Source organism: Sciurus carolinensis, chromosome 1 (genome assembly GCF_902686445.1).
Source record: "Sciurus carolinensis chromosome 1, mSciCar1.2, whole genome shotgun sequence".
Classification (NCBI taxonomy): Eukaryota; Metazoa; Chordata; class Mammalia; order Rodentia; family Sciuridae; genus Sciurus; species Sciurus carolinensis.
Window position 1 is genome coordinate 199,637,893 of NC_062213.1, and position 26,288 is coordinate 199,664,180.

Here is a 26,288-nt window from a genome sequence, read left to right on the forward strand (position 1 = left end):
CACACGAGGTCATGTGATCATGGGGGGACATGCCATCACCTTTACCGTAAAACCTGCCTCATCAAGGAAGCAACGTCCATCACGCTCACAGATCCTGCTCACCGGGAGCTGGTGACCCTGTGGCCACCATAGATTTCTGCCTGCCACAGGACCTTAGTGACAAACACCAGGAGCTCAGCTTGCTCTGTGCTGGGTACTGTTGTGTCATTCACACACATTCCAACAATGAATTATCCCAGGTCACAGTGGAGGGAACAGATGCTCAGGAGGGAGACACCCTGGGAGCCTGCGTTCCCAGCTCGGGGTGATACCACAGGAAGACCACTGCCGGAGGAAAGCGGGGAGCCTTCTCAGCACGCACAGGAGGAAAGCGGGGAGCCTTCTCAGCACACACAGGAGGAAAGCGGGGAGCCTTCTCAGCATGCACAGGAGGAAAATGGGGAGCCTTCTCAGCACGCACAGGAGGAAAACGGGGAGCCTTCTCAGCACGCACAGGAGGAAAGCGGGGAGCCTTCTCAGCACGCACAGGAGGAAAACGGGGAGCCTTCTCAGCACACACAGGAGGAAAACGGGGAGCCTTCTCAGCACGCACAGGAGGAAAGCGGGGAGCCTTCTCAGCATGCACAGGAGGAAAACAGGGAGCCTTCTCAGCACGCACAGGTCCCTCGCCATCTTTAGCAAGCTGGCTCCACCAGACGGCACCCAACCATCCTGGCTCCTGCTCAGCCTGGTATGTGGTTCCCTGTCCCCATGAGCATGTGACCCATGAATGGAACTTGAAACTCCTGTAGTAGCCATTTGGGTGCTGCGAATCTGCGGGGTCCTCAGGCCAAATCAGAACCCCCTGGAAGCTTGTCGAAACGGAGCCTCAACCCTCAGGCCCCTGGGCTGGCAGGTGGGGCCCCAAGAGATGCCCGTTTGGGATTCCACTTTAAGAGTCTCTGCACTGGTTTAATGATTCTCCAACCACAGAAGCAGGAGCTGCTCAGGTTCTTGCTGAGCAAACAGGCCCTCAGACATCAGAAAACCACTCCAGAAAGGATCATCCCCCTAACGTCTCTTCTGCAGCCACAGTAGGTTTGGACTGGAAAGGCTGAAGAGGTCCCAGCTAAGAGGAGAGCTGGAGCAGAGCCCAGCCGGCCAGAAGAAAACCACTTCCGGGTGTGAAAACGGCCTGCTGGAGATGGGGCAGCCCTCGGGAGGGGCAGGGGCAGCCCTCGGGGAGGGGCAGGGGCATCAGCAATCCCTGCGCTCACAGGGAACCCACCCAGGCCCGGCCCAGCCCTTCTGTGCTGGCAGAGGCACAGATCTGGGGAGCTCCAGATCCCTCCATAAAGAGACCAAGCCACGGCACGGGTGTCTGGCAAGATCCACCTGAAGCTCCACCACCTCCCACAAGTCTTCTCTGCTTCCCCAGAGACCTCCCTGAACTCTCCTGCCATTCACATCAGTGTCCACCTCTCCCTCTGACTGGCTGGGTTCCTCTTGTTCCAGAAACTTCTCTGTCTGCCTCCTCTGCATGCCCTGGGATACCTGGTCTCAGGGGGAACCATGCAGGTGCTAACAAGGACCTCTCATGGTTCTCACGTGACCTTGGGGACATTCCACTGTCCTGGCCTCAAGTCAGCAAGATAGGAAAGAACAGTGCAGTTCCACCGGAGCAGCCTTTCCAGGGCCCAAGCAGAACGCAGCTCCAGGCAGGCGCTCATTTTTACAGACCAGGACGCAGCCTGCGGTCATCACCCGATGCAGTTTTCCAGTGTGGGTCTCCCTCCCTCCCTCCCTCCCCACCCTGCAGCCTCGGCACCAGCCCTTCCCCATTCTCAGGCTCGTCCTGCAACCTGGGCGGGAGAGGTACTCAGCCCGGCGGGGAAGTCACTTGACAGGAGTATGCTAACCAGCACCTGTTCCCTGCCAGGTGACCCTGTCTCAGGTGGTCGCTTATCGGAAGCAGTGCTCACAGACAAATCTGACAAAGCACCTACTCAGGGCAGCCCGAGCGAGCCAGGGCTTCAGTGAGGAGCCTCAGCGGCCTCATTAGGGCTCCTTAGGTGCAGAGGAAAGAGCAGAACTCTTCCAAACCGATAGAGTCCAATGCCACAGGCTCATCAAGAGCGAGACCTGGCGCCAGTGCTGGGGTGGAGCCGTACAGGACAGGCCACGTGCTCCACAGGGTGCTGCGCGGCCAGCGCCAGGGGCTGGTCTTCCGCTACTCAGAGCCCACAGTTCTCAAACACCACAGGTGCCATTTTTATACAATCCACATAGATCTGACCGCAGGAAGCTGCCGTGGCCCTTTGACACACAAAGCTGTGGATCAGACAGATTAAAACAGCGACGAGGGCAAGTGACATGTCCAAAGTGGCACAGTCAATAAACAGCAGAGCTCTGCAGGACGTGCATCTGATGCCAAACTGTGCCTTTGATTTCTCCTGTGCCCCCATGGCATCCCCTCAAGGGGACCTCGGGGGGTCCTCGCCTGACCTGGCCTCTGGCACCTCGGCCCTCTTCACTTTGCAGAGCTACATCATGCCTTGAAATATTTTTGATTCAAGGAAACAGGATTATAATACAATAAATCGTGTTCTGTGGCAAAGGTTCTGGGAAAAAATAAACATGTATTCACTCAGATGCTTCTGCCTGGCCTTCCAGGTGGTATACGTGGCACAGTGGACCGTAGAATGAGATTTTTAAAACGGCAAAATATCACAACCCTCGAGATCACAATGATCTGATCTCCCTTTGGCATCAGAAAGCAGGAGAACGCGCCTCGGACTCAGCCTGACGCCTGGAGTCTGTCCGCAACCTCCTACGGTGGAAAAGCCCGTGGGCGCTCGACCCACCCAAGGAGCCGGTCCAAACGTCCACTTTGGGGGGCGGCACCAGGTCCTCCCTGGCGAGGCTTCCAAGGCACCGAGGAGCCCGAGGGCTGCCACTGGGCAAAATCAGGACCCCAAGGACCTCGGTATCCACAGCATTTTCAAGAAGCCAGTCCGGAAATGGGGCTTGGGCTGCCTCTGGCCTCCCTTCTGCGTTCCTATCCCTGCACCTCATCTTCAGATTTCAACTCAGACCAGGTCTCCCGATAAGGCTGCCAGGCATATTCTCCTCCCCTCATAAATGCTTAATTCAGCCCGCTGCACTTTCAAACCAGGCTCTTATCACAAGAAGCCAAGAAAGACATTTTATCCTAAATAAGCCCAAGCACTGTATTGATTTGTGATTCTCTAAAAATGTCCGCAGGAACCAGTGGGCAGCCAGGCAGGGTGCAGGGAGACTTCGGGGGAACCTGACGGAGAGGACAGAGGCAGGCGGGGTCCCCCTTATTCATGGTCTGTCCCCATCACCTGGGAAGGAGCGAGGCCTACATCTGCCCCGTCCTCCTGCCTGAGAGCAACACAGCCTGTCGGTGTCCACAGACTTCCTGCCGGTTTTATCTCCAGGCATCCCAGGCGGGAGAGAGATGAACAAAGAGCCGTTAACCCCTAATTGAAATCGTCCCTGTTGTCGCCTGAACAAACTTAGAGACACGCTGTGGCGTCGCTTAAGAACCAGCGCAATTTAAGAGCAGGTCAACCAACCCCAGGATTCAAGGCTGGATTCTAGAATTATCAGGACACCAGCATATGACCTTGCAGGTCCCTAGGACACTGAACATCTACACTCCACCCGCAAGCCCGTCTCTCCTGTTGACACATCCCGCAGGAATCACAGAGCACCTGCCCCAGCTCAGGCCTCTCGTACCACGTGAGCGGTTCATGACCCTTGACGGCAAAGCACAGGCTCCATGATTCTCGAGTCTCCCAAGGGCCAAGATGACGGCCACGCAGGGCCCATTTACCAGTGAGGAACACCGCACCGAGGAAAGCTATGAGGGCCCCCGGCCGCCTTCTGGTCTCGCCATGGCTCCACGGTTGCATTCCCAAGTGCCAGTGGCCACAAAGGAACTCTTGTTTAAATCGGGGACAACCAGGGTGGTACCACCTGACAAACTGGATCGAGAAAGAACACTTAACCCTCAGGGGAATAATCCTGTCCAGCTGGAGCTTCTTTGGCCAAAGGGTCATCAAGGCCACGGAGCAAAGCTTCAGCCGCGGCCATGAGCTTTGTGCAAGAGCGAGGACTTCTTCAAAGCCCCTCACTCTCTCCTGACCTTTCTCATCACCCTCCAAGGACAATGGCTGGCCCTTCCTGCTAGAGCGGTCAAGAGAGGCTCTCCAGGCCACCAGACAGAACACTGATGTTCCCGCCTTCCTGGGCCAGCCGGCTTTCTGAAACACCCTGGTCACGGGTTCTTTGATGGGCCCAAAAATAAACTGTCTTTGGTATAAAGCAAAGTTCAGGAATTCTATCGCAAACAGAAAAAGTGACCAGCTGCTAAAAGGGAGCTGGAGCTTCGCTTAGATCATTGAGCTTCTGCAGGTCAGCTGGGACCAAACCTCTCCGCCCTGTCTTCTGTACCTCCACACCAGCAGACCCCAGAGACCACCGGCGCCCTGGTATCATCCGCTCCAGACCCTGTGGTTCTCACGAGGGAAGCAACTCTAGTCTGGAAGGAGCACGTTCTCCTTTTCCCTGTGAACAGCACAGTCTCACAATCTCGCCCAGTCTCAGCAGTAAAACCACCACCCAAGTCATTAAAATGTTCCAGTTAGAGAGGTTGCTCTCTAACCCACGCAGAAACTTCTCCCAGGGAAACCAAGCTTTTGCCAGCATCCAGCCTGATTCAGCCTGGAACGTCCCAGAAAAGATTTTGAAACCGTGTAAAGACAGCAGAAGTTTGGTTTTCTGGCAAAAGGCCTCTTTGGGCAGGAAATTGCATCGATGGCTCGTGGGAGTGGTACCTTAAGAGTCTCCTGGATCAGGGGCTTGGTCACTGCAAGACCCCCTTCGTACACTGATCCACACTCCTCGGAAGGCCTTGTCCTAGGTCCCGCCCCTCCGTCCATCATTTCCGGCCTGGAGCCCTAGTCAGGAATCCTTTTCTGGGAGTCCCAGCTGGCTCGGCAGCCTTAGGGCGTTAGGCCAGACTCCCGCCTCAGCTCCTGGGTCTTCCCCAGAGGCCACCACCTCACTGTGGAGAGAGAGCACCAACTGATCTCTAAGACTAGTAGAGGAGAAGGCTTCTGGCCTCCAGTGGGCCTCTGAGCCCGGAGGGGGCCCCCTGGGGTTCCAGTAACTTCCTCTTCCCGCTGGAGATGACCTCTCAGGGCACTCCAGCTATGAAAACACCCGCCAGCAAGGTTCCAGACACTAACCGAGGGCAGAGATGCCACATCAGGAGAGGCGTGGACAAAAGCCACCCACAGGGGTGGTCCTTCCCTCTGGAGGTCAAAGGAGCTGAGCAGCCAGGCATAACCACTGCACACCTTCCCGAGGACACCAGGCGTTTCTGCAGTGGTCTTCATACATGTTGTTCGGTCTTCGTTTCCAAAGAAACACAGAAGTGCAACGATGTTTGGGTCAGTTTGCCTGACCAGCCCCAAGAGTCCAGATCTGCAAGGGGGCAGGATTCCCAGGAATGCATGTGACTCCTTCCTGTGGCCGGGACTCCTGGGGCCGGACAGGTCTGCTCTGCAACAGTGATCAGCCCTGGACCTGGCTCTGCTCAGGTGTTCGTGATACCCACTACCCACTTGGCACAGGCTGACTTCCCAAGAGACTCTCGGGGGAATGTCTGTCCAGTATCTGGAGAAAAGGGGACAATAGGTCTGCTCCTAGCTGTCCAAATGGAAAGGCCATGGTCAAGTGGCAGCAGAAACCAGGATCAATCACACACACACAGAAGCCAGGAGACAGGACTGGGAACGGCAGAAGCAATGGTGGGCCAGAGGAGCTCAGGCCAGCCCACCCTTCCCCACAGCAGTGTCCAGTTAGCAAGCGAGGTCCAGCCATTGTGTCCCACAGTAATTCAGAAGTGTCACTCCCTGGCACAAGCTAGCACCCATGTCTCAACACCTCCAGAATCCAGCCCTCTGAGAAGCAGCCCACCCCAATGGGCTGTGATTTCTCTCTCCAGCCTTGAGATTCTCTCTGTTTCTTTTCCAGGGAATATGGTAGTCTCAGTGAAAAATAAAAAATACTGTAAAACCTTTAGAAATATCATTGGCATCCTCATAAATACCAAACTGAGCTCTCTGCCTAAGAGAACTCCATGATGATCGGCTGAGAAAGGAACCTTCCTTTCTCAGGATAGGTGCGTCCTGATCCCTACTTGGAAAAGTTGCATTATCTGGAAAAAAGCGACTATGCAGATGAGATTAAGGATCTAGTGATGAACTTCTCGTAGACAGTCTGGGTGGGGCCTAATGCTACTTTAAGAGTCCTTAAAAGAGAGACCAAAGAGGGATACGAGAAGTCAAACACACAGAAGAGGAGGAACAAAGCGACCGTGGGGCCGAGAAGATTGGGCCACAAGCCAAGGCATGCCCTGTCACTCAAGGCTGGAAGAGGCAGGAACAGACTCTCCCCTAGAGCATGGGGGGCTGAGGCTGCCACCTTGCTTTCAGACCTCTGGCCTCCAGAGTCATGAGAGAATGAGCGTCTGTTGTTTTGAGCCATCAAAGTTGTAAAAACTTGTTATAGCAGCCACGGAAACTAATGCACACCCAAAACAAACAAAAAAGAGGGAAACTGAAAGCCAGGGTGATAGCGCACCCTAACATGCTGGGACCTGGCTCGGAGGCGTTTGCTGATCTTGTAAACTGATGCTGGCCACACAGAGAGGTAACAAGCCTTAGGTTTGCTGGGATGGAGGAGTCAGGACTGTAACACTACACACACACACACACACACACACACACACACACAGCCAGCAATCTTAGAGGCTGCACCATCACCAACAGACAGGACTTGGATGACATCACACACACAGCAAAAGAAATAAGGAGGCTTGTCTGTCTCAGTCTAAGTGCTGGATTGAGGAGGAGGAGGAACCTTCTTGAATAACGCATTACCCCTCACCCACCCTCAAATGGGTTTGAGTTCAAATTTATACCACCTGGGAGTTTAAGGGAATTCCCGCCCCTGAAATTAACTTTGCTTACACTCGTGACATTTCAAGATAAAACCCAAAAGCATGAACTCAAAATTTAAACTCAAAATGTACACAAAGCAATAGTTATCCTGGACACAAGTCAAAGAAAAAACAGAATTATGCCTATAAACACCAGAAATGGACTATAAAATTCTTGTATCAGATAAATATGGTTTTAAAAGGCTAAAGAGAAAATGAAAAGCAATAGAGACAATAGACAATAGATTACTTAAGATTTTAAAAATAAAATAATGCCTGGAAGATTTAAAAACGACTCACACAGAACATCTAAAAGTTACAATAAGACATTAAATGAAAAAATGGATTGCCCAAGTTTGACTAAAGACTAGATACAGCCAGAAAGAAAATTAATGAACCAGAAGAAGTTTTAAGTCATTATACACAACACAGTCAAGAGGCAAAGATGGAAAATATGAAAGAGTTCAGATAGAGAAGCCCAATGCAGATCACAAAGGAATTTCTAGAAGGAACGAGTAGAGAGAATGGGAGAGAAGCGGTGTTCAAAGAAGTAGCTGGAGTCGATCATATCATGTCATGTGGGTGTCTAAGCAGTCACAGGAAACCTGTTATTCTGTATAATTAATATGCACCAATTAAGAAAAGAAATAATTGGCTGAACGTTTTCCAGGACTGAGACACCGCTCCTCAGACCTGAGATGTTCAGACCCCAGATAGTATTAATAAAATTAGACCCGCTCCTGGACACATCACAGGGAAACCACAGAACTTCCAGTACGAAGACCGTAAGAGCAAATTCACAGACAGAGCCGAGGGCTTGCAAGCGCTGATTCCAAGATCAGCCGAGGCCATCAACAATGGAAGCCGGAAGTCAGAGGAACAGCAGACCTGGAATGTTGGGAAAGAACCTCAACTTTAGGAATCTACATCCGGCTGATCTCATTCAATGACAATGGACAGTACAAAACTAAAACAGTGGGAGATCCCGCCAGGCAGTCACGGTGGAGGCTCATCCTGGCCTCCATGGCAGCTTGTCCCGGCCATCTGTGACCGTCTCGGCTAACCTGGCCTGGTCCTAGATCCAACACTCAATCTGGTCATTCCCCTTCCCACTTCCCCTATTTCTTCCTGAAATTCTGCTCTTTCACCCGCCCGTACGGCCCTCTGTGCTACAAAGGCCGTGATGGCCTCCAGCACCCCGGGGCTCCTCCCCACCCTCTGCTCCTCTGCCTAGTCCAGCAGTGCCTGCCTCTACTCAGTCCCTTGACAACGGCTCCATTGAAAGTTCGAATCTAGTCGATCTTGCCCGTCTCCACACAGAATGAATCTTTGGTCACCTGGAGACTCAGAGGGACCCCCCATGAAAATCTTTTTAGATTCCCTTCTCACAGTCCCAAGGCCAAGACATTGGGTCTTCCCAAGGACCCAGGAGCACTTCCCTCCCAGAGACGCTCAAAAATTCCTTCAAGTTTCTCCCAAGAAGCAGCCGTCTACCGCCTCCCACGTCACCTCTGTGGTCCCCTGGATCAGCCGAGATGGAAACCTCCTTCCTGCTGTCTCCAAGCATTCCTAACCTGTCTCCGCTATCTCCTCCAGCTTCTCATTGCTGTGGCCAAAAGATCTGACCAGAGCAACTTTAGAGGAGGACACTTTATTTTGGCTCGTGGTTCAGAGGTTCGGGTCATGTTGGCTGATCCACTGCCCCGGTCCCAAGGTGACAGGGCATCACGGCAGAAGGACATGGTGGAGAATTGCTGCTCAGTCCACGGCAGGCAGGCGGCAGAGAGCTTGAACGTGAGGAGCCAGGAATCACATGACCCCCAGGGCACGCCCGTGACGCTTCCTCCAGCCACACCCCACCTGCCTGCGGTTACCACCCAAGAATCCATCCAGATTATTAATCCATCCGATGGATTAATCTGCTCTTTCAGTCCCAGCTCTTATCCTCTAATCATTCCACCTCTGAACATTCCCGCATGCCTCGCGCATGAGCTTTCGGGAGATACCTCGTAACCGAACCATAACACTATCCGTGACTGATAATGGCTTCAAGAAGTTCAAAGAGAAAAATTCAAGTTTCAGGAGGTCCCAAATGTCTGCAGAGTCCAGCTTGGCAACCCGGCCACCATCATAACTGTGCCTTTGTCCTCAGATGGGTGCCTACTGGAGTGACCTTCCCTTTGGGGTCTTCCAGCCATGCTGGCCCTGGGTTTAGTGCACAAGGTCCACACAGGCACTCGGCAGAATGCCGACATAAAGGCCCAAAGAAGACGTGCCTGCCTGGCAGATCCAAGCCCAGGCTCCATTTTGGTATCGTCTTGCTTATTCCCTACAAGATCAGAAAAAGAAATGAGCTCTGAATTGGTCCAAAAGAAAGATGTGATAATAAAACCACCATAAAAACTAAGACTAGACTAAAAGCAGGAGGGGGCGGTTCACTGAGGCCTGCATGGCCCTCCTGGGAGAGGGGGGCCCAGTGCATCTCCACAGTGTCTCACAGCAGTGTTGTCACCAGCACCCCTCGGCCGGCGTCACACAGACAGACCGGGCTCAGCTCCGACAGCCTCACCCTCCACAGTGAATCCCAGCAGGACCGAGCCTCACACACACCAGCCACCTCTGGGGATCACCCGAGGTGTGTCCCCCCAGCTTCTGCTGAACCTACAGCCCCTCCTCTGCATCTGGAAAGAGGTGGCAGGAGCTTGTCTGGCTGAAAGCTTCGCCCTGGGTTTAAAGGGTTCTGTGGAGATGGCTGGGGAACAGAGGAGGATGGAGTCTGGGAATAGAGGATAATGGAGTCTGGGGATAGAGAGGAGGATGGAGTCTGGGAATAGAGGAGAATGGAGTCTAGGAACAGAGGAGGATGGAGCCTGGGAACAGAGGAGGATGGAGCCTGGGAACAGAGGAGGATGGAGCCTGGGAACAGAGGAGGATGGAGCCTGGGAACAGAGGAGGATGGAGCCTGGGAACAGAGAGGAGAGTGGAGTCCGCGGTTCTCAGAACCTGCCTCAGGCAAACACATCGAGCTGAGCGAGAGCAGCAGATGAGGCTGAGCTGATGGACCGACCACGTCCAGGCGCAAGACCACGTGGGGAGGCTGAGCACATCCCACCCAGGTGCTGGAGAAAAGGCACCTTCAAGGTCCTGTGGGGGCTGCTCATGGAGGCCAACTGCAACTGGGACACACCAGTCAGCAGATCCCAGAACTTTCCAGGAGGGAACCCAGGTACCTTGGGACTCCTCGTTCTCCTACCTGGGGCCATTTTCTTCCTTCTCAGCAATGCCCACTGTTACCTCCCCAAGTACACCCCCGCTCTGCCCTTGAGGGCAGGGAGCTGGCTCTGTGGCTGGCCACCCAGGGCTGCTTGAGGGCTCGCCCTTCAAAGGTTCATTTCACGACGGAGCCCACCTGCCATTCTGGACTGGTGTGACCTCGAGGTGAAGATGGGCGTCCTGGAACCTCAGGACCGTCTGATTATGGTTCCTGTACCCCAGTCCTGCCATGACCTGGGCAGAACACGGGCGGCTCAGGGGGCCCAGCTACCACGATGCCGCAGACCACGGAGATGCCAGGCGCCACCGCGCGTGAAGAAGAACTCGGGCGTGTGCCCGGTGGTGGGGTACTCCACCTGCAGAGGAGGAGTAAGAACGCGAGGCAGGGATGTCGCTGCCGCTGGAAGCAGCCCAACACGGGCACCTGCCCACCCGAACTGAGGGCTCACACCGGAGACTGCAGGACACAGCAGCCACAGTTGGACCCTGTAGAATTTCAGACCTTCTACTTGACACCGCACATCCCAATTGGGAGGTCTCAGCAGGGAATCGGGGCTCCAGGTTAGAGACAGTGAGGACGCGGCCACATCAGCCAACCGAGGGCGTCACCGAGAGCAGCCCCCACGGCCCGGCCTCGCTGGCCCCTTTCAGACCCAGTACTCGCTTCTTCCGTTGACTGACTTTTTAACCTCAAATCACTTCCCCCAGGGGCAGCTGCTCCGAGTTTTGTGTAAGTAATATTTGAATTTTATTTACCCAGCTGCCTCTTATTAAGGAGACCATCTAACTTAATAGGAAACCAGGACCCGCTTGAGAATGATCCCAAAACCTGCCAGTTTCACCAGCAAGAGAGGCACAGACCGGGGCTCCCAGGGCAAACGGGGTCCACAGGACCCTTCCTGAAACATTCTTTTGTGATGAGTGGGTGGAAATTTATTCTCATAACTCTGTTGATTCCTGGCCCTGGGGGGTCAAGGAAAGAATGAATGTTGAATTTTTTTTTTTTTTTTAAACCACAATGATTGTCCAAGGGAAAAAAATACCAAATTTTACTGCTCAGAAAGACTTGCCCGGGGGAAGGTCTTAATTCCCTGTGTCTCTAAACTGTCTCATTGAACCAAATAGAGCAAGTGCACAAATAAGAAATAGTCGTAGTGACTTTGTTCATATATAACGTGTTCTGAGCTGGCACTGTGACACACACTTTACACATAAGTCATTGTCAGACTCGCTCAAAGTGGATGAGGTAGTGAACTGATAGTCCCATCTTAAGGATGAGGAAACCGTGGCACAGAGAAGTCAAGGTGCTTGCCTAAGGTCACACAGCTCGTGAATGGCAGAACAGGGACTCAAACTCAAACCATGCAGCTCTTAACTCCACACTGACAACACAGCCCTGCCTCCACAAGTTGGTCTGTGGAGAAATACCCCAGCCCATGAGGTAAGGACACATGGCAAGACCCCTGCCTCCAACCGGGCTCCTGCACATGGTGCTTAGTCCAACGCTGTCAGGACCCAGCACGGCCCTGCTGCTTTCCCCCCACACAGCACCACTGGTGGGAACGTCCCAAGGTCAGGCTGTGAACCAGTGGGCATCACTGACCACGCGTGCATCGCCAGCTGCATGCAGCCCAATGGGACGAAGGCTGGGAGACCAGACGGGGAGGAGCAAGCGACTGGTACCCATCACTCTGCCCGCTGGGCCTCGCATACGCCCCTTTCCCTTTAAGGCCTGGAGTTAAGAGCACTCGATTCCATCACCCAGGGGACTGCTGAGACCAGCTGTTCCCCCACTCTGGCTCCCTCAAGCTGACTGGGGAGCCGTAAAGGGGATTGGTCTTGAGAAAGCACAGACGCGGCCACACGCTGCTTCGCCCAGTCCCCTAGCGCCACTTGACTGCGCTAACAGCTCCCCAGAGGGATGACAGCGTCCCCTGCAAGGGTCACGGTTTCCTTTAAAACAGACACATGGCCATCCTGCCGATGCAAACGGTAGTCGCTGGTGCCAGGTGAGGCTCGGAGGACCCGAGATGACCAAGACCGCAGCTCTGGACCTCGGGACGCTCGGGTCTAAGGCAGGAGGGGCTGAAGAGCCGAGCTCGCACCCGCACGGCGGGCTGAGACGCTGACGGAGCCCCCGCCACAGCAGGCCCCGCCTGCACCCGGCACCTGCGCATTTGCTGGCCCAGATGTTCAACTGGGATTCCTGGAGAAGGAGTTTTGGAGGCGAGTCTGGAAGCAGGAGCAGGAGGAGGTAAAGGCTTCAGACCGAGGTGGCTGGGACTTGAAGCCTGCTCGCCGCTCACGAGGTAGCTTAGCCAAGCCTCCCGTTGTGGGCCTCGATTTCCTCGTCTGTACAGTGGGCCAGGCTTCACTTGCCTTTGCGATAGAGCAGGGAAGAAAGGCAGCAGCGTGTAAAGCGCTTAGCACGTGACCGCCCTGGAGAAAGCACCTGCGAGCGCAGCAGCTCGCCACCAAAACCTCTCTGGAACATCACATCAGTGTTCCGCCTGGAGAAACAGCCAGGCCCAAAGCAGGTCGCATTCACCAGCTCTTGGGGGATCTCCAGGGACACCCTAAAACCAGGTTGCCACCTCCAGGGATAGAGAGGCAGGAAATGTGCTCCCCCTTTTCTTGCTCCTCTTCATGTTTAACTTTTGCAAAGCACACAATGTGCTCAGCTCATAGCAGATGCCCAAGACGCTAGATCCTTTGCCTCTAGGTTGTAAATCTGGCAAGTGGTCTCCAGATGCACATGGGTCCTATGTTCAGCAGGCCCGGCGTTATGTCAACGGCAGGGAAGGAACTCAGAAGGAGCAAGATAAGAAAGTCTAAAGAAGGCCATGCCCGGCTGCAGGTACCAAGCTGACAGACGGGACAGGCAGGCAGGCAGGGCTTGCCCGTGTTGAGTCTGTCCAGGGTCAGGGACAATCCTAACTGATGGTACAAACGGGGGATCTGGCAGGTGGCTTTGAGCTGAACCCAGCAGCCAGCAGTCCAGATACCAATGTCCTGTCCCCTTCCTGACCTCGCCTCTCTCCTACCCTCCCCCTTGAGCTGGGCCTGGAATCCTGCGGCGTCAGCAGGCCACATGGACAGAATGACTTTACATTCCAGTCAAGCAAAGGAACCCTGCAGAACGCTTGCTGTCCCAATGAGACAGGTTCCAAGTCAACTCAAGTGACACAGGCAGCTCCGCAAGCCAGAGCCTGGTGCGCGAGGCCAAGGCCCCGGGATGCGCCAAGAGCCCTCTGCAGAGACGCCACAACGCAGCCGCTCAGACGGGAAGCGGCTGAGACGCTGGGGAACCAAGGAAGAGCAGAGAAGGGGGCCTCAGCTACCCCGGGGTCGAGAGCCACTGGCCGAGTCTGTGCCGTGCCCCGGAGTCCCCGGTCCCCCACATCCTCAGGATGATGCTGGAAACGGCCAGAAACCAGAGCGGCAATGACGGCCGTGGGCGCGTGGCTTTCCACTCCCCCTGAGGACGAAGGCTGAGCCTGGCAGCTTCCACCGGTCACTCCCTCCCCGCCAAGTGCCACCTGCCACTGGGGGTGTGACAGGAGACAGAAGAAAAGAGAGGAAATGTTGTTTAGGTCAGAAACAGAAGATGCATAGCGCCTTCGCAGGCCTCGCCTTCAGGAGCGGGATAAAGGGCCACAGAGAGGCCCAGGGAGCAGCCGCACAGGAGCCACAGAGGGTCCAGAATTGCCACTCCGTCCTCCACAACCTCGAGCAAGACAGGACAGCTCTGAAAACCCCGCCAGAGGCCTTGGAGCAGTTTGGGGGTTGGAGGACGGGGGCGCAAATCCTAACTCTGCCAACCTCAAAACCTCAGGTGGAGCTGGGCACAGTGACACATGCCTGTAATCCCAGCGACTCTGGAGGCCGAGGAAGGAGGATCACAATTTCGAGGCCAGTCTCAGCCACTTAGTGAGACCCTGCCTCCAAATAAAAAATACAAAGTGACTGGGGCTGTCCCTCAGTGGTAAAATGCCCAAGGTTCAATCCCCGGTACCAATAAACAAACAAATAAACAAGCCCGTTAACTAGGAAGCACGCCCAGCCATCCCGCAGAAGAGGAGACTGAGGAGCTCTTGCCGAGCTCAGGGACCACAGGACTGGGCACATGCCTATGCTTGTTAGGACTTCCTGACACTGCCTGAAGCAACTCCTGTACCTATGTGAGGTGCTGGGGAGGTGGGTGGCAGCCAAGGATATAGAAAACCAGGGCACCACGTAGCATCGGAGGTGCACAAGGAAGCATCCAAGGAAGCCACGCTCTCGCGTTTTGAGCCCTTGTACCTGTCCCACAGGTTCTCTCTGCCCCAATCTGTGCCACGCACGCTGGTCTAGGGTGGGATCGGCAAAGATTTTTCTGCAAAGAACCAGATAAAAAACATTTTCAACAGCACAGTCTACACAACTGCTTGACTCTCAAAGCACTACGAAGGTCTCAGTGGACAAAATGTACCTGAATGGGCATGACTGTGTGCCAATAAAACTTTATTAACACAATAAGTGGAGGGCCAGAGTGGATCCTGGGGCTCTGGTTTTCCAAGCCCTATCTAGGGATTTGAAGTCTAGAAAGCTGACCAGGGGGGCCACAGCAGGGCTGGGACGGAATGAGAAAGGCCTAGACGATCTCCCCACGGCCCCAAGGACCTTGATGCTCCCACTGCTGCCAGTTGGACAGAGCTTTATGGGGCTCATGCTCACCCCATGTCACCCTTGCTGCTAAGAATCAACCCCTGATCCCTAGATTGTAGGCCCCTTGCTGCTCCTCCCGCTCCTTCCCTACCCCATTTAGCATCTCCTTACAGATCCATTCTCCAGAATCAGCTTCTTCCCCTAAGACATGAGAGACTCATGGATGTAAGAGACAAACCCAAGTCATCACCAGGGGCCTGGGCTCCAGGGGTTGACCCCTAGAGTAAGGGCCAGCCCCGCCTCTGCAGAACACAGTGGGCACCTGTGACTTTGCAGGACCCCCTCTGCCCCTCGCTAAGGGAACAGAGCTGGTTAACCCAGGAGCCTGCAGAGGTTGGCACATACACTGAGATCTCACTGCCAACACTAACAACTACACATGGCTGCTGAGACATGCCAGTGCTTGCTCCCCGTCCCCTCTGCCTCCTAACTGAGTGAGCTTTCAACTTCAGGGTTAATTATTCCTGTTTGCACTGCTTCAGGAGAATGTTCTCCCCCGAGACCACTGGGCATTATCACTGTTGTGTTTCACTGCTCTCTTGACATAGTTTTTAAAAAGGAGACAGAGGATTTCATGGCCTGATTCAGGCCAGGGAGCCTCCAAAAGAGAGAGAACAAAGCCACAGGAGAGGCACATTAGAAACCCAACCTGGCTCCCTCCAGTAACCTCGCAGCAGGCAAGCTCGAAGAAGCTGGTTCAGGAAAGCCCCCGAGCCCTCCTCCTGAGGGAAGCTGGCGAACCTGGGCCACTCCAGAGACAATGATTCCGTAGATGGATGGAGTTGGAGATTCTCAACCTGCTGGACAAACTAGAATCTGGCTAGGGGTGCAGAGGGTGGGGGCGTTCAATGCTTCTGTCTTCTCTTCCCAAAGCAGCTATGCTCAGATACCTTGACTGGCCCAAGGAAGGATGCTTTCCATGTGTAAACTTATTTAACCATGGCAACGGCCCTATGAAGTAGTGCCTAGCATCCTCATTCTACAGATGAGGAAAACAAGGTACAGAGAGGTTGAGTAAGTTGCCTGAGGTCACACAGCTTCTAATAAGTAAAGCTGGAACTTTAAGCCAGGCAACCCAGCTCTGAGCCCCATCTCCATGAGCTGCCTATGTTAGTCTTAGAAACCAGATCAAGTTTGACCTCTCCACTGAGCTGTGCTTCTTCTGAGTACACAAAAACTAAGGCCCGGATGCACCAGACAACTCAAGGCCTATTTTCTTGTTTTGCAGCTGGCGACAGATACCCCAGGGACAGGGGTAGGGTCTGTGATTTCCAAGATCACGCAACCACCAGTCAAAGTACCCACACAGCTCAGGCCCCAGACTCCTGATACGGTGCTCTTCTCAGCACCTTCCTGAGACCCAGGCAAAAGGCAAGGTTAACACTTTAACACCCAGGAACCCCCTGAAGGAGCGAAGGCCCTTCTCCCCCCAGGAATGAGCTCTGAACAATCCAGAAAATGAGGATTCTAGTCCTGTGACTCCCAGAGTCGGACGTAGGGATCAAGCATCACGCACGACCTCCAGGCCAGTCCGTCCCCCTGGCCGCCTTGACCTAATGCACGTCCTGGCAAGATGGCCGGCGTGTGTTAACGCTACAGCCCATGTCAACTTTCCCTTACCGAATGAAGTGTGAGCCACTCGGAAGAGGAAGCCCTGGGCAAAGGCTGAGGGAGCCCGGTGGAGTCGAGGGCTGAGCAGGCTGCTCTGGCACATGCTATCATGAGCATCCAAGTTCCTCCAAAGCAGCCAGCAAGGCATGGCCCTAGCCCAGGGACAGAGAGAGGCAGGTGGACAGAGACTAGTCCCCAAAGATGGCCACAGGCAGCACGTCATCAGGTCCCTCCTGAGCACCTTCCCCCATCCTCCAGCTAGCCACGGAGAAAACAGGCAACCCTGGCTCATCACGCCCAAGGGGCACATTCGGCCTCAGTCAGCCCTAAAAACTTTACCATTTAAAGCCACAAACGCCAGGCCGGCGTGTCCCTAGCCAGTTAATTCTCATGCCCCACATTACATCAGGAAGGAGAAGAGGCGGGTGGCAAACAGGCACAGACCTCGGCTGGGAGGGTCCGGCCCCACTCTCTGGGTACATCCCCCCAGAGGCTTCCTACCTGCTTCCATGAGCTGGCACTGCTGACCAAAGACGTGGGAGAAGGTGACAGGCCCTGGGGCAGAACTGGATGTCGCCAGCCTGGGTTCCATGGCTCTTTGGGGGTCTTTGGTGTTGGTCATGTGGCAGGGTCCAGACCCTGAGAGTATCTGAACAGAGGGCTTCGTCACCGGCTGTAGATCTGAGGCTACTTGTCACCTCCAAGAAAATGTCCCCGCCCCCAAAGTTTATAGCGCTTCTGCCTCCGGCCGCCCTTGCCTGGCAGTTTTGCGCACGTCAGTCAGGAGAGGGCTGAAACCCTGCGGCGGCTGCAGGCGCGCGATGAGAAATCTAAGTTTCCCCCACCAGGACTTCGGTCCTTCTGCCTCGGAAGGGTGACTGGCACTTGGGTCTGCCTCCCTGGTGACCGCGGAAGAAGCACAGCCCTCCTGGGGGCCGCCGCTCCAAGCCGGCCGCACAGGCTGGATCCGGCGCCCGCTGCCGGCAGAGCGCTGCCCAGGCTCCGCCGCGGCTCCTGCTCGGGCTCCCGGGGGAGGTGGCCTCGCCGGCGCCGCCCCGCTCCCCCGCCGCGCGGGTCCTGGGCTCCTGGGTCCCCGCGCCAGCACCGCGGCCCGAGGCCAGCGCGCCGGGGGCGGCAGCCGCAGCCTGGGGCGAGCGCGAGAGGCGCGCGCAGCTGTGGCGCTCTGCAGCTCCGCCGCCGGGTGTCCCTGGTTCATCCTTCGCTCTCCGATGCCTCCGCCTCCCGCCACCCGCTCCGCGTCCGGCAGTGGGGGGCCATCGGAGGCAGGGGAAGCCCCTGCTGCGACCTACTGCGGCGGGCCCCCCAGCCCGCGCCGCCACCCCTTCTCCATGATGCAAAAGGGCTGTTACTTGGAGAGATCCTGGATGCAGAGGGAAGTGCTAACTCAGCCCAGCAGGCTCCAGGGCTGCTGTAACCTCTTCATGCCCACAGCCAAGAAGTGCCAGGCACAGGAGACCAGGCTGTTGGCAATACAATCCAAAGCTGGAGAAGAGAAGCGGAGACCACCGCCATGCGTCCCCCGGGCACTCAGGCCACGGGGAGGTGCAGGATCCTCACCTTCGGCATCCCGGCCCTACTCTGTGTGTAGGGTGATGAGCCTCCTGCTCACCTCCAGGGAAGCGGGCAGTGCCTCTGGAGAGGGACGAGGAGGAATACCTTTCACCTGGTTCCCACGGCTGCTGCCACAGGTGCTGCATCTTTTTCTTTCCGTCTGCTGATCACAGAGCACGCCAGCTTCACAGACGCCACACACCTCAAGCCAGCACTTGGGGTGCTGTCTCGGGGTATTCGGTGTCAGCCTTGGCAAGAGGCTGACAATCAACTAGTTAGGCAGTACCACCCGTGCCAGGAGCCGGACCCCAGAGAGGGAGGTTGGGACACAATCCGCACAGCTGCAGCTTCCAAAGCACCCGCGTCTGCTTCCCGGAGGAGTTGGGTCTGAAGCCATTGGCCTCTTCTGTACTAAGGCGTGGAAGGCAAAGTTTCAGCCCATTAGTGGGCCAGAAAGGCTCCCAGGCGGAAGAACTTTCCATGAGAACCCTGGACCTGCAACGATACCCAGCTCAGTGACACTTTGAGGGTTACCTGGGATGGTTACACAAAGCCAGAAGCCACCTTAAAATACTTCCAAGGCTTCAAACTCATGGCCTAGGGCAGCTCAACGATGGAGCGTCCCTTTTCTCGTCCCGGAAGAGGCTCTTCTCCAGGTTGTGAGCTTGTAGAACATCAGAGACCGTTCTCTCTGACGACAGGGGTCTCAGACCATCAAGGACGATGGTCAGAAGACCCGGCTCTTGCTAACGGCAGAAGCCCCTCACAGGGAGGGAAACGGATCTGCTTCCTGGGCCTGGGGGATCACAGGACCCCGGCAGCGGCTCCGCTGCTCCCTGCCCAGGCATTTCGTTCAGCAAACCAGGATTTCCCCCATTCTCTGTAGTCCCTCCTGCCTGCTGCGTGCGACGTGGTGGCTCATGTCTTAAACGTCCCACAGTCTTGTTCCGTGGGTTCCCACAGTCCTACCCCAATTGCCGCCTGTGCTGTGCTGCTGAAAACAGTCAGATTTCAGACCCTCAGGCTCAGGGTCACCAGCCACCAATCGTCCCTATCAGGACACGCTCCGCTCCTGCCCACTAGGCGAGGCACCGATGCCGCACGGGGTTCTGGTCCTCCCTCCTTCCCACATCGTGGCCGGTAACTGTCGGAAGCTGAGAAATCTAGTAGGTGTTGCTCATTATCGTGCACAGCTTGATCGGCCTTCATCACTAGTAAACTGAGCGCTTCTCCAAGAGCCTACAAGTTAACTCTACAAGTTTCTTCTCTGGGAAAGGCTCTGTTTGTAGCCGTGGCTCATTTTCCAGTTTTGCTGATTTACAGCAGTTCCTTGGGTTGGCTAGATATTGACCATTTACCCCTTTAGCCCGTCCTCCTCGCAGTTGGTCATGACTGGTGACTCTGCCCAGGGGGCCTTCCTTTGACCGGAAGCATCTACTGTGGTCAGATCCACTGGACTGTGACTTCTGGTATGATTGGCGGTCTTGCTGAAGTCACACAGTCAGCCTCCCTGGTAGTCTGACCTTTCGTACTGAGGCCTTGAATCTATCTGGAGCCACGCTGTGTCTGGTACCACGTGGGGGTAGCTTCCCTCCCCGCTGTGAACCACATGATCTTCCCCAAATCATCCTTACCCTGCAGAGTGGTGGACCCACCGAGGAAGACGTCGTATGTTGAAATCCTAACCCCCATATGATGCTGTCAGGCAGTGGGGTCTCAGGGAGGTGACTGGAACTGGAGGGTGGAGCCTTTGTGATTGGGCTCAGAGATCTCTCTTGCTCTCTTTCCACCTTGTGAAGACACAGCTGGAAATATTTAGTCTGCAACCCGCAAGACGGACCTCACCAGAACCAGGCCCCGGGGGCACCCTGATCTCAGACTTCCAGCTTCTAGATGGGGAGGGACAGACTGCTGTTGCTTAAGCCACCAGCCTAGGGTGACTGGTTACAGCAGCACACGGAGCGAGGCACCTCCCCATCCTTCCCCATGAGCAGCATTATCATCTCGTCAGCTTCCACGAAGAGCTCTCTTCTTGAGCACCCTGTCTTGTTTACGGAGCCCCCTACTGAGCTGCCACGCTCCTGCTGTAAGGTAGGCGGCCACATTTCAAGACGTCTGGATTTGAAACTTTTCAAGACCAGTCAGATTTGACAGCATGGAGCCTGCATGTCCCAGGCTACGACCAATCCCAACGGTGGATCCCCCTTTCTGCCTATGCAGCCGTCCCTGACACCCAGCCTGATCCGTGGCACTTACCATAAGAGCCCGTTCCTCGTGGAGACATGTTCAGGTACTAGAAACTTCTCGGGAGACAAAATTTGGCAAAGACCCCATGAGAGAAGCCGTTAACTTTGCTGGTGAGATCATTCATTAACTGTCCCTGTGATACCTAACTTATCGCTAGCCGTGGTAGGTGGCTTGGGGCCTGGCGGAGAATGTGGTGGAAGGGAGGGACGAAGAGACCGCGGGAGAAGCTACTCAGCCTCACTCTGCCCTAAACCTCAAAATCAACCACACAAATGGAAAAGCACCTCCACGTCATGCAGCCTGGGTGCTAGAGGGTCTCGTCATTCCAACACAGGCTCTGCTGAATCTCCAGGGCACGCATGAAGCCAGGGAGTGTTAGGGCCGAGTCTAAGAAGGAAGTGGGATTCGCACCCAGAAGGAAGATGATCGGGTTGGGGAAGAAGATTGGGGCCCCAGCAGGGCAGCCGGGCAAGGCTGGTTTAATCCCCATGTTATACGCAAAGTGTTTTAAGGTCTGCTTAGAAATCTTAGATCAGAGAGGACGGAAATTTGCTCCGACTCTGATCAATAGTCATATCCATATTTTTAAGTTCCCTGGGACCCTGTCAGCCCTGCAGACTTTCAATGGACCCGTCCAAAGAGCTCCCTGGGCTTCACAGACACACGTTCCCACGGGAGTGAAGAGCCGATGTCACAAGTCATTAGGTTCAAACACTCCCCTCCCAAAAGGCGGATACCAGAGCAGGTGACACAGACAGGCAAAGGCAAGGGCCGTGCAGAGAACGCGGTGCGGAGCTCAGAGCCAACCATTCTATGCTGCTTCGGGTTTCATAGCAGAAGACCACTGTGTCCGTCCGTTTCCTATTGCTAAGAACACAATACCAGATCAGGTATGTTGTACAGAAAAGAAATTCACTGTGGCTCAGTTCCGAGATCAAGGTCAGGGGCCGTATGGTGATGGCCTTCTCACCCAGAGCTCCGGGCGGCACAGGGCATCACGTGCAAGAGGCTGGCCGCCCGCGTGTCCCCTCTGCCCCGTCCCTCGCCACACACCCTCACCACTCTATGGTGGGCTCCACCCTGAGGAGCCTGTCTCCTTGCTTCTCCCAGAGGCCTCCCCTCGACGCCATGACAGATGGGGTTCCTGCCTCTCAATGGGGGTGACACTCCAACCTGAGTGTGTGGGGGGGAACCACACGTGGAGGCTGCGTTAGATGGCACAGCTCCTGCTCCTGTGGCCTCTGTCTCCAGCCTCCCCCACTGCCTCCAGTTCTCTGGCCTTGATCTGAGTGTTCCCACATGGGCTCTCTGGACTCAGACTCAGTTACACCTCCGGCCTCCCTGAGTCTCCGGTTTTCAGGCAGCACACTGTGGGACTTCTCAGCTCCTGTAGCCACGTGAGCCAGTTCCCACCGTGAATCTCCCACCGGTTCTGTGTCTCCAAAGAACCTAATGCAGCTTTGAAAACTGACTGAATTAAGATTTAAGAAGGTCACTGAACTCCAGCCAGAATAAATGAAAAGGAAATGACACAGGTTTCTCACACAGAGAGTCTTAAAAGCTGCTCTGGAGGTCGGGGTGAGGGGGACAGAGGCCCTCAGAGGAGCAGCAGAGACTGGCGTCTGACTTCAACGCCAGCTACAGAAACCAGAAGTTAATGACCTATCTCCCAAGTGCTGAAAGAAAATAATTGCCACCCAGAATTCTAGACTCATGGAAAACATCCTTCAAGAATGAGGGTGAAATCGAGTCATCTTCAGACCAGAGACATTTTGGAAGACTTATTACTAGTGGACTCAGTCAAGAAACACTGCAGGGAATTTCTTCTGGGAGGAGGACATGACCCCAGAGAAGCTCAGAAGTGCAGGATGCAATGAAGGACAGTGAAGAGGTCAGCTGTAGCTAACCCTAAATTAACTCTAAATGAACATTAATGTGTACTATTATGGGCCAGTATTAATCTATAATCACACAGATATATGGCTATTCATGGTCAACATTGTTTTACATTAATATATTAAGACACTGTCAGGATTAAAATATAGAAATAAAATACAGAACAAAAATACCTTGGGAACTGGCAGAGGGTAAACTGGGTGCCATGATGTACACCTGTAATCCCAGCTCAGGAGGCTGAAGCAGGAGGATCACAAGTTCGAGGCTAGCCTCAGCAACTTAGCAAGTCCCTAAGCAACTTAGTGAGATACTGTCCCACACTAAAAAATAAAAAGGGCTGGGGATGTGGCTCAGTGGTAAAGCACCTCTGGGTTTAATCCCTAGTATCAAAAACAGAAAGAAAGAAAAGAAATTAGAAGAGGAGTAATGGAATCAGTGTCCTAAGGTCCTTGCATTGTCCTGAAAATAATTTATATTTGTATTAATGTAATTAATATATGCATAATATAATTATGTATTACCTTTGTTATAATAATATTACACTTTATGTTATGATAATGCATTATCTATTATAATATATATCAATAAATATAATTTATATTTAATAAATTTATACCAGTGTTAATGTAATGAATATTATAATTAAAAACAAATCAGTATTGATGTTCAGTCTTCATAAGTCAAGGATGCATATTTTAATCTCTTGTGTAACCACTGGAAGTTTGTAAAAGAATTTGCAATCACTGGGCCAATAGGGAAAATGAGTGTAAAAAGGATTCAAAAGATGTCAGAAAAAAAGAGAAAAAGAAATTGTAAAGAAAGCTGGTGTAGCTGTTACCGTGGTACTAAGTAGACTTACAGGTAAAAAGTAGTTGTAGTGACCAAAACTATCTTTCACAATAGACAACATTATCAGTCCAACAAACCTTAAGACATGAGGCAACATGACCGGTGAGTAACAAGGAAAAATAAACCAACAACAAGTAGAAATTAGAAAACGTTTTTAAAAAACAGAATACACAGAAAAATTGAAAGTCACTGACATTGATCAATGGCCTTTTGTGGACCATCTGTGTCCGACACTACAGAATATGCACTTTTTAAAAAAAATGAACTTTGAAAAACTTGTCTCTGTGCCAGACCTTAATTCAAGTGTCACAAAAAACACCCAAAGGAATAAAGGAAAACTTTCTTAACCTGATAAAGACCTTGTATAAAGAAATCTTTCATGATGGTGAAATAGTGAAAGCTCCTACCCGCCCCCCCAGCAAGACTGAGGACTGAACAACCCCTATCGTCACCTCCACCCAAGGCTACGCTGCTGGAAGAAAATCAAAGAGATGTGAAATTTGCAGTCGAAAAAATAAAATCGTTGCTATTTGCACTTGCAGTGATTGTTGAAGAAAATTGAATAAGTGTACAGAGAAATCGTTAGAATAAATTGAACGAGCTTGTTGGGAGTACAGTATATTTTAAAAGTGAATTGTGTTGATGTATGTGAAGCAGAAAAGCGTAAAAGTACAATAGTAGCATCAAGACACATGGAATAACGAGGAATAGACCTAATGGAAAACAACCAAGGCCAAGACGGAACAAGAGCTGAGCAAGCCCAGGCAGGGTTCAGGGCTCCGTGGCATGAAATTTCATTTCTCCCACACTCATCTACAGATTTAATCTGAAATCTGAACAGATCATCTGTGAGATTCAGGAGGCCTCTAGCATCCAGCTGGAAAGGCGCAGAGCCCAGGCTCCTGAAGAAGGCCTCTGGAAAGAGGGTCGTCCACCAGGTTAGCAAGCCCCGGGGCATAAGAGTGGGGCAGCAGCCCAGGACACGCAAGCTGACCCCAGCCGGGGACCCCGGCTGCCTCCTTCATGCGTAATGACAAAGGTGTCCTTGCAGAGCTGGGGAAATGTGCCACGGTGCTTCGTCACTTGGAAATCCACGTGGGAGAAAACGGGAAGCTCGAGTCCCGGGGAAAAATGTCACTTACAGGTGGCAATATCAAAACAAAAGTCACTTACAGGCAATATCAAAACAAGTCTTTTCACACCAGAATGACGTTATGGGCTTAGAAGGGGGTAGATAACTTCTTCAGCAGGACACAGAAAGTGCCACCCAGAAAAGGAGAGATGGAGAAATGCAACGTCAAAACTCAGCGTTTCCTTAGAAGAATCTGCCTTAAAATGTCTCTTAGCCGGGGTGCGGTGGCGCACGCCTGTAATCCCAGCAGCTCGGGAGGCTGAGACAGGAGGATCGCTCGTTCAGAGCCAGCCTCAGCAATTGTGAGGTGCTAAGCAACTCAGTGAGACCCTGTCTCTAAATAAAATACAAAATAGGGCTGGGGATGTGGCTCAGGGGTCGAGTGCCCCTGAGTTCAATCCCCATACCAAAAAAAAAAAAAGTCTCTTGAAGGGAAGAAATTTGAAACACCTGTAGCCAAGAGAGGACTCATACTCTTGTTATAGAAAGAACTGTTTCAAATCAAAAAGACAAATTACTCAAAATACAGACAAGAAACTTGGATGAGCACTTTAAAAAGTAGGGTTACTATAGTTTAGAACTCAAATGTCCCCCAAGGCCCATGTGTTCGAAGGCGGGGTCCCCAGGTGGCACTATTGGGAGGTGGTGTAAACTTTAAGAGATGGACTGGGGGAGGCCTTTGGATCACTCGGGGTGTGCCCTCAAAGGTGACTGTGGGACCCCGGACTCTTCCTCTTTTTCTCTCTCTTTCCTGCTCACTGGCCACGAGGTGAACAGTTTTTGCTACCGCCGTGTCTCCTGCCGTGATGTGCTGCTTCAGCACCGGCCTGAACACCCCAGGACCGACGAATCACGGCCTGGAAACGTTAAAGCTCTGAGCCAAATAAACCTAGTCTCTTAGTAAGTTAATTATGTCAGGTCTTTTGTGACAGTAACAGAAAACTAACATGGGAGTATTTTAAAAGGCCAATATGAAAAGATGGCCACCTCCATTATTCATGGAGAAAGGCAAGTTGAAAGTACAATAAAATCCAAACACGCAGTCCACCCTCGTAGACGGACTTCAAGATTGACAGCCTTTAAAATTGACAGTTCCAAGCATCGACAAACGTGTGGAGCAAACGGACCCCCTTCGCTCCAGGTGGCAGTGTGAAAGGTGGGGGCGCTGAGACACCGTCTGGCCTGGCAGTCTCAAGTTCAGCACCCGGCCGTATGGCCTGCCAACCCTGCTCCCAGGTAAGTACCCACGGTGGACACCGTCACGTCACCAGAACATCCACAGAAGCACCCGCTGCTCCGAAGAGCCCCGGCCTGCAAACGGCCCATACTGTCACCAACAGCAGGACAGAGTGAGCGAGCACGTCCCTGCGGAGTCCACCCGAGCATGCAGGCCAGCAAGCCCCGTGCAGCGCCCGGGCCTCAGGGTGCACAGGGGGAGCCAGGCAGGCACTTCCCGCGGGCTCCAGGTCACCTCGTCTGTCTGAAGCCATGGAACCTTGGACACGAGGGGTCAGCAGAGCGGCCACCTGCAGGAAGGGCAGGGGCTGCGTGGAGGACTCGGAGCCTGGGGGGCTGGCTCCCTTCTCTGGAGAGTCTTTGCTCTTTTCTCGTTTTTCTTGTTAAATTTCAACACACTTTGCTTCAGGAGGTCAGAGTGGACGCCGACCAAACTCTCTCACCCTGAAAGGGCAGGCCACCAAGGGAACCCTCGTTATTGTCCAAAACACTTGGGCGGGTGTCACGTTTTAAATGATTAAACACCGACCTGGGCGACATATCCGTGTCCCCGCCCCCGGGGAGGCTGCTGCTCCCAACCACGGTCCCCGCGGGAAGCTTCACGATGGCCGCGTCACCAGGGGAAGGTCCGTCTGCGCCTCCCACGACGCCTCTGCCTCCCCGTGTTCCCCGAAGCTTCTTCCCGAGTCCAGTCAAACGGCTCATCTCAGGTCCTCGGAGTCTCCACCCGATCGTCCAGCCGAACCGGGC

At 53.8% G+C, this 26,288-nt stretch overlaps 1 protein-coding gene across 1 annotated transcript in view; it reads right to left on the minus strand.

Annotated features, from left to right (window-relative positions):
- Window positions 1–17,336, minus strand: part of Kazn (kazrin, periplakin interacting protein) — a 1,015,267-nt gene extending 997,931 nt beyond the window's left edge. Inside the window, exon 1 of the mRNA XM_047558680.1 lies at window positions 17,108–17,336. Within this exon, the coding sequence (XP_047414636.1) occupies window positions 17,108–17,228 (121 nt within the window). The 5' untranslated portion in view covers window positions 17,229–17,336. The remainder of the gene's footprint in view (window positions 1–17,107) is intronic.
- Window positions 17,337–26,288: the final 8,952 nt, after the last annotated feature.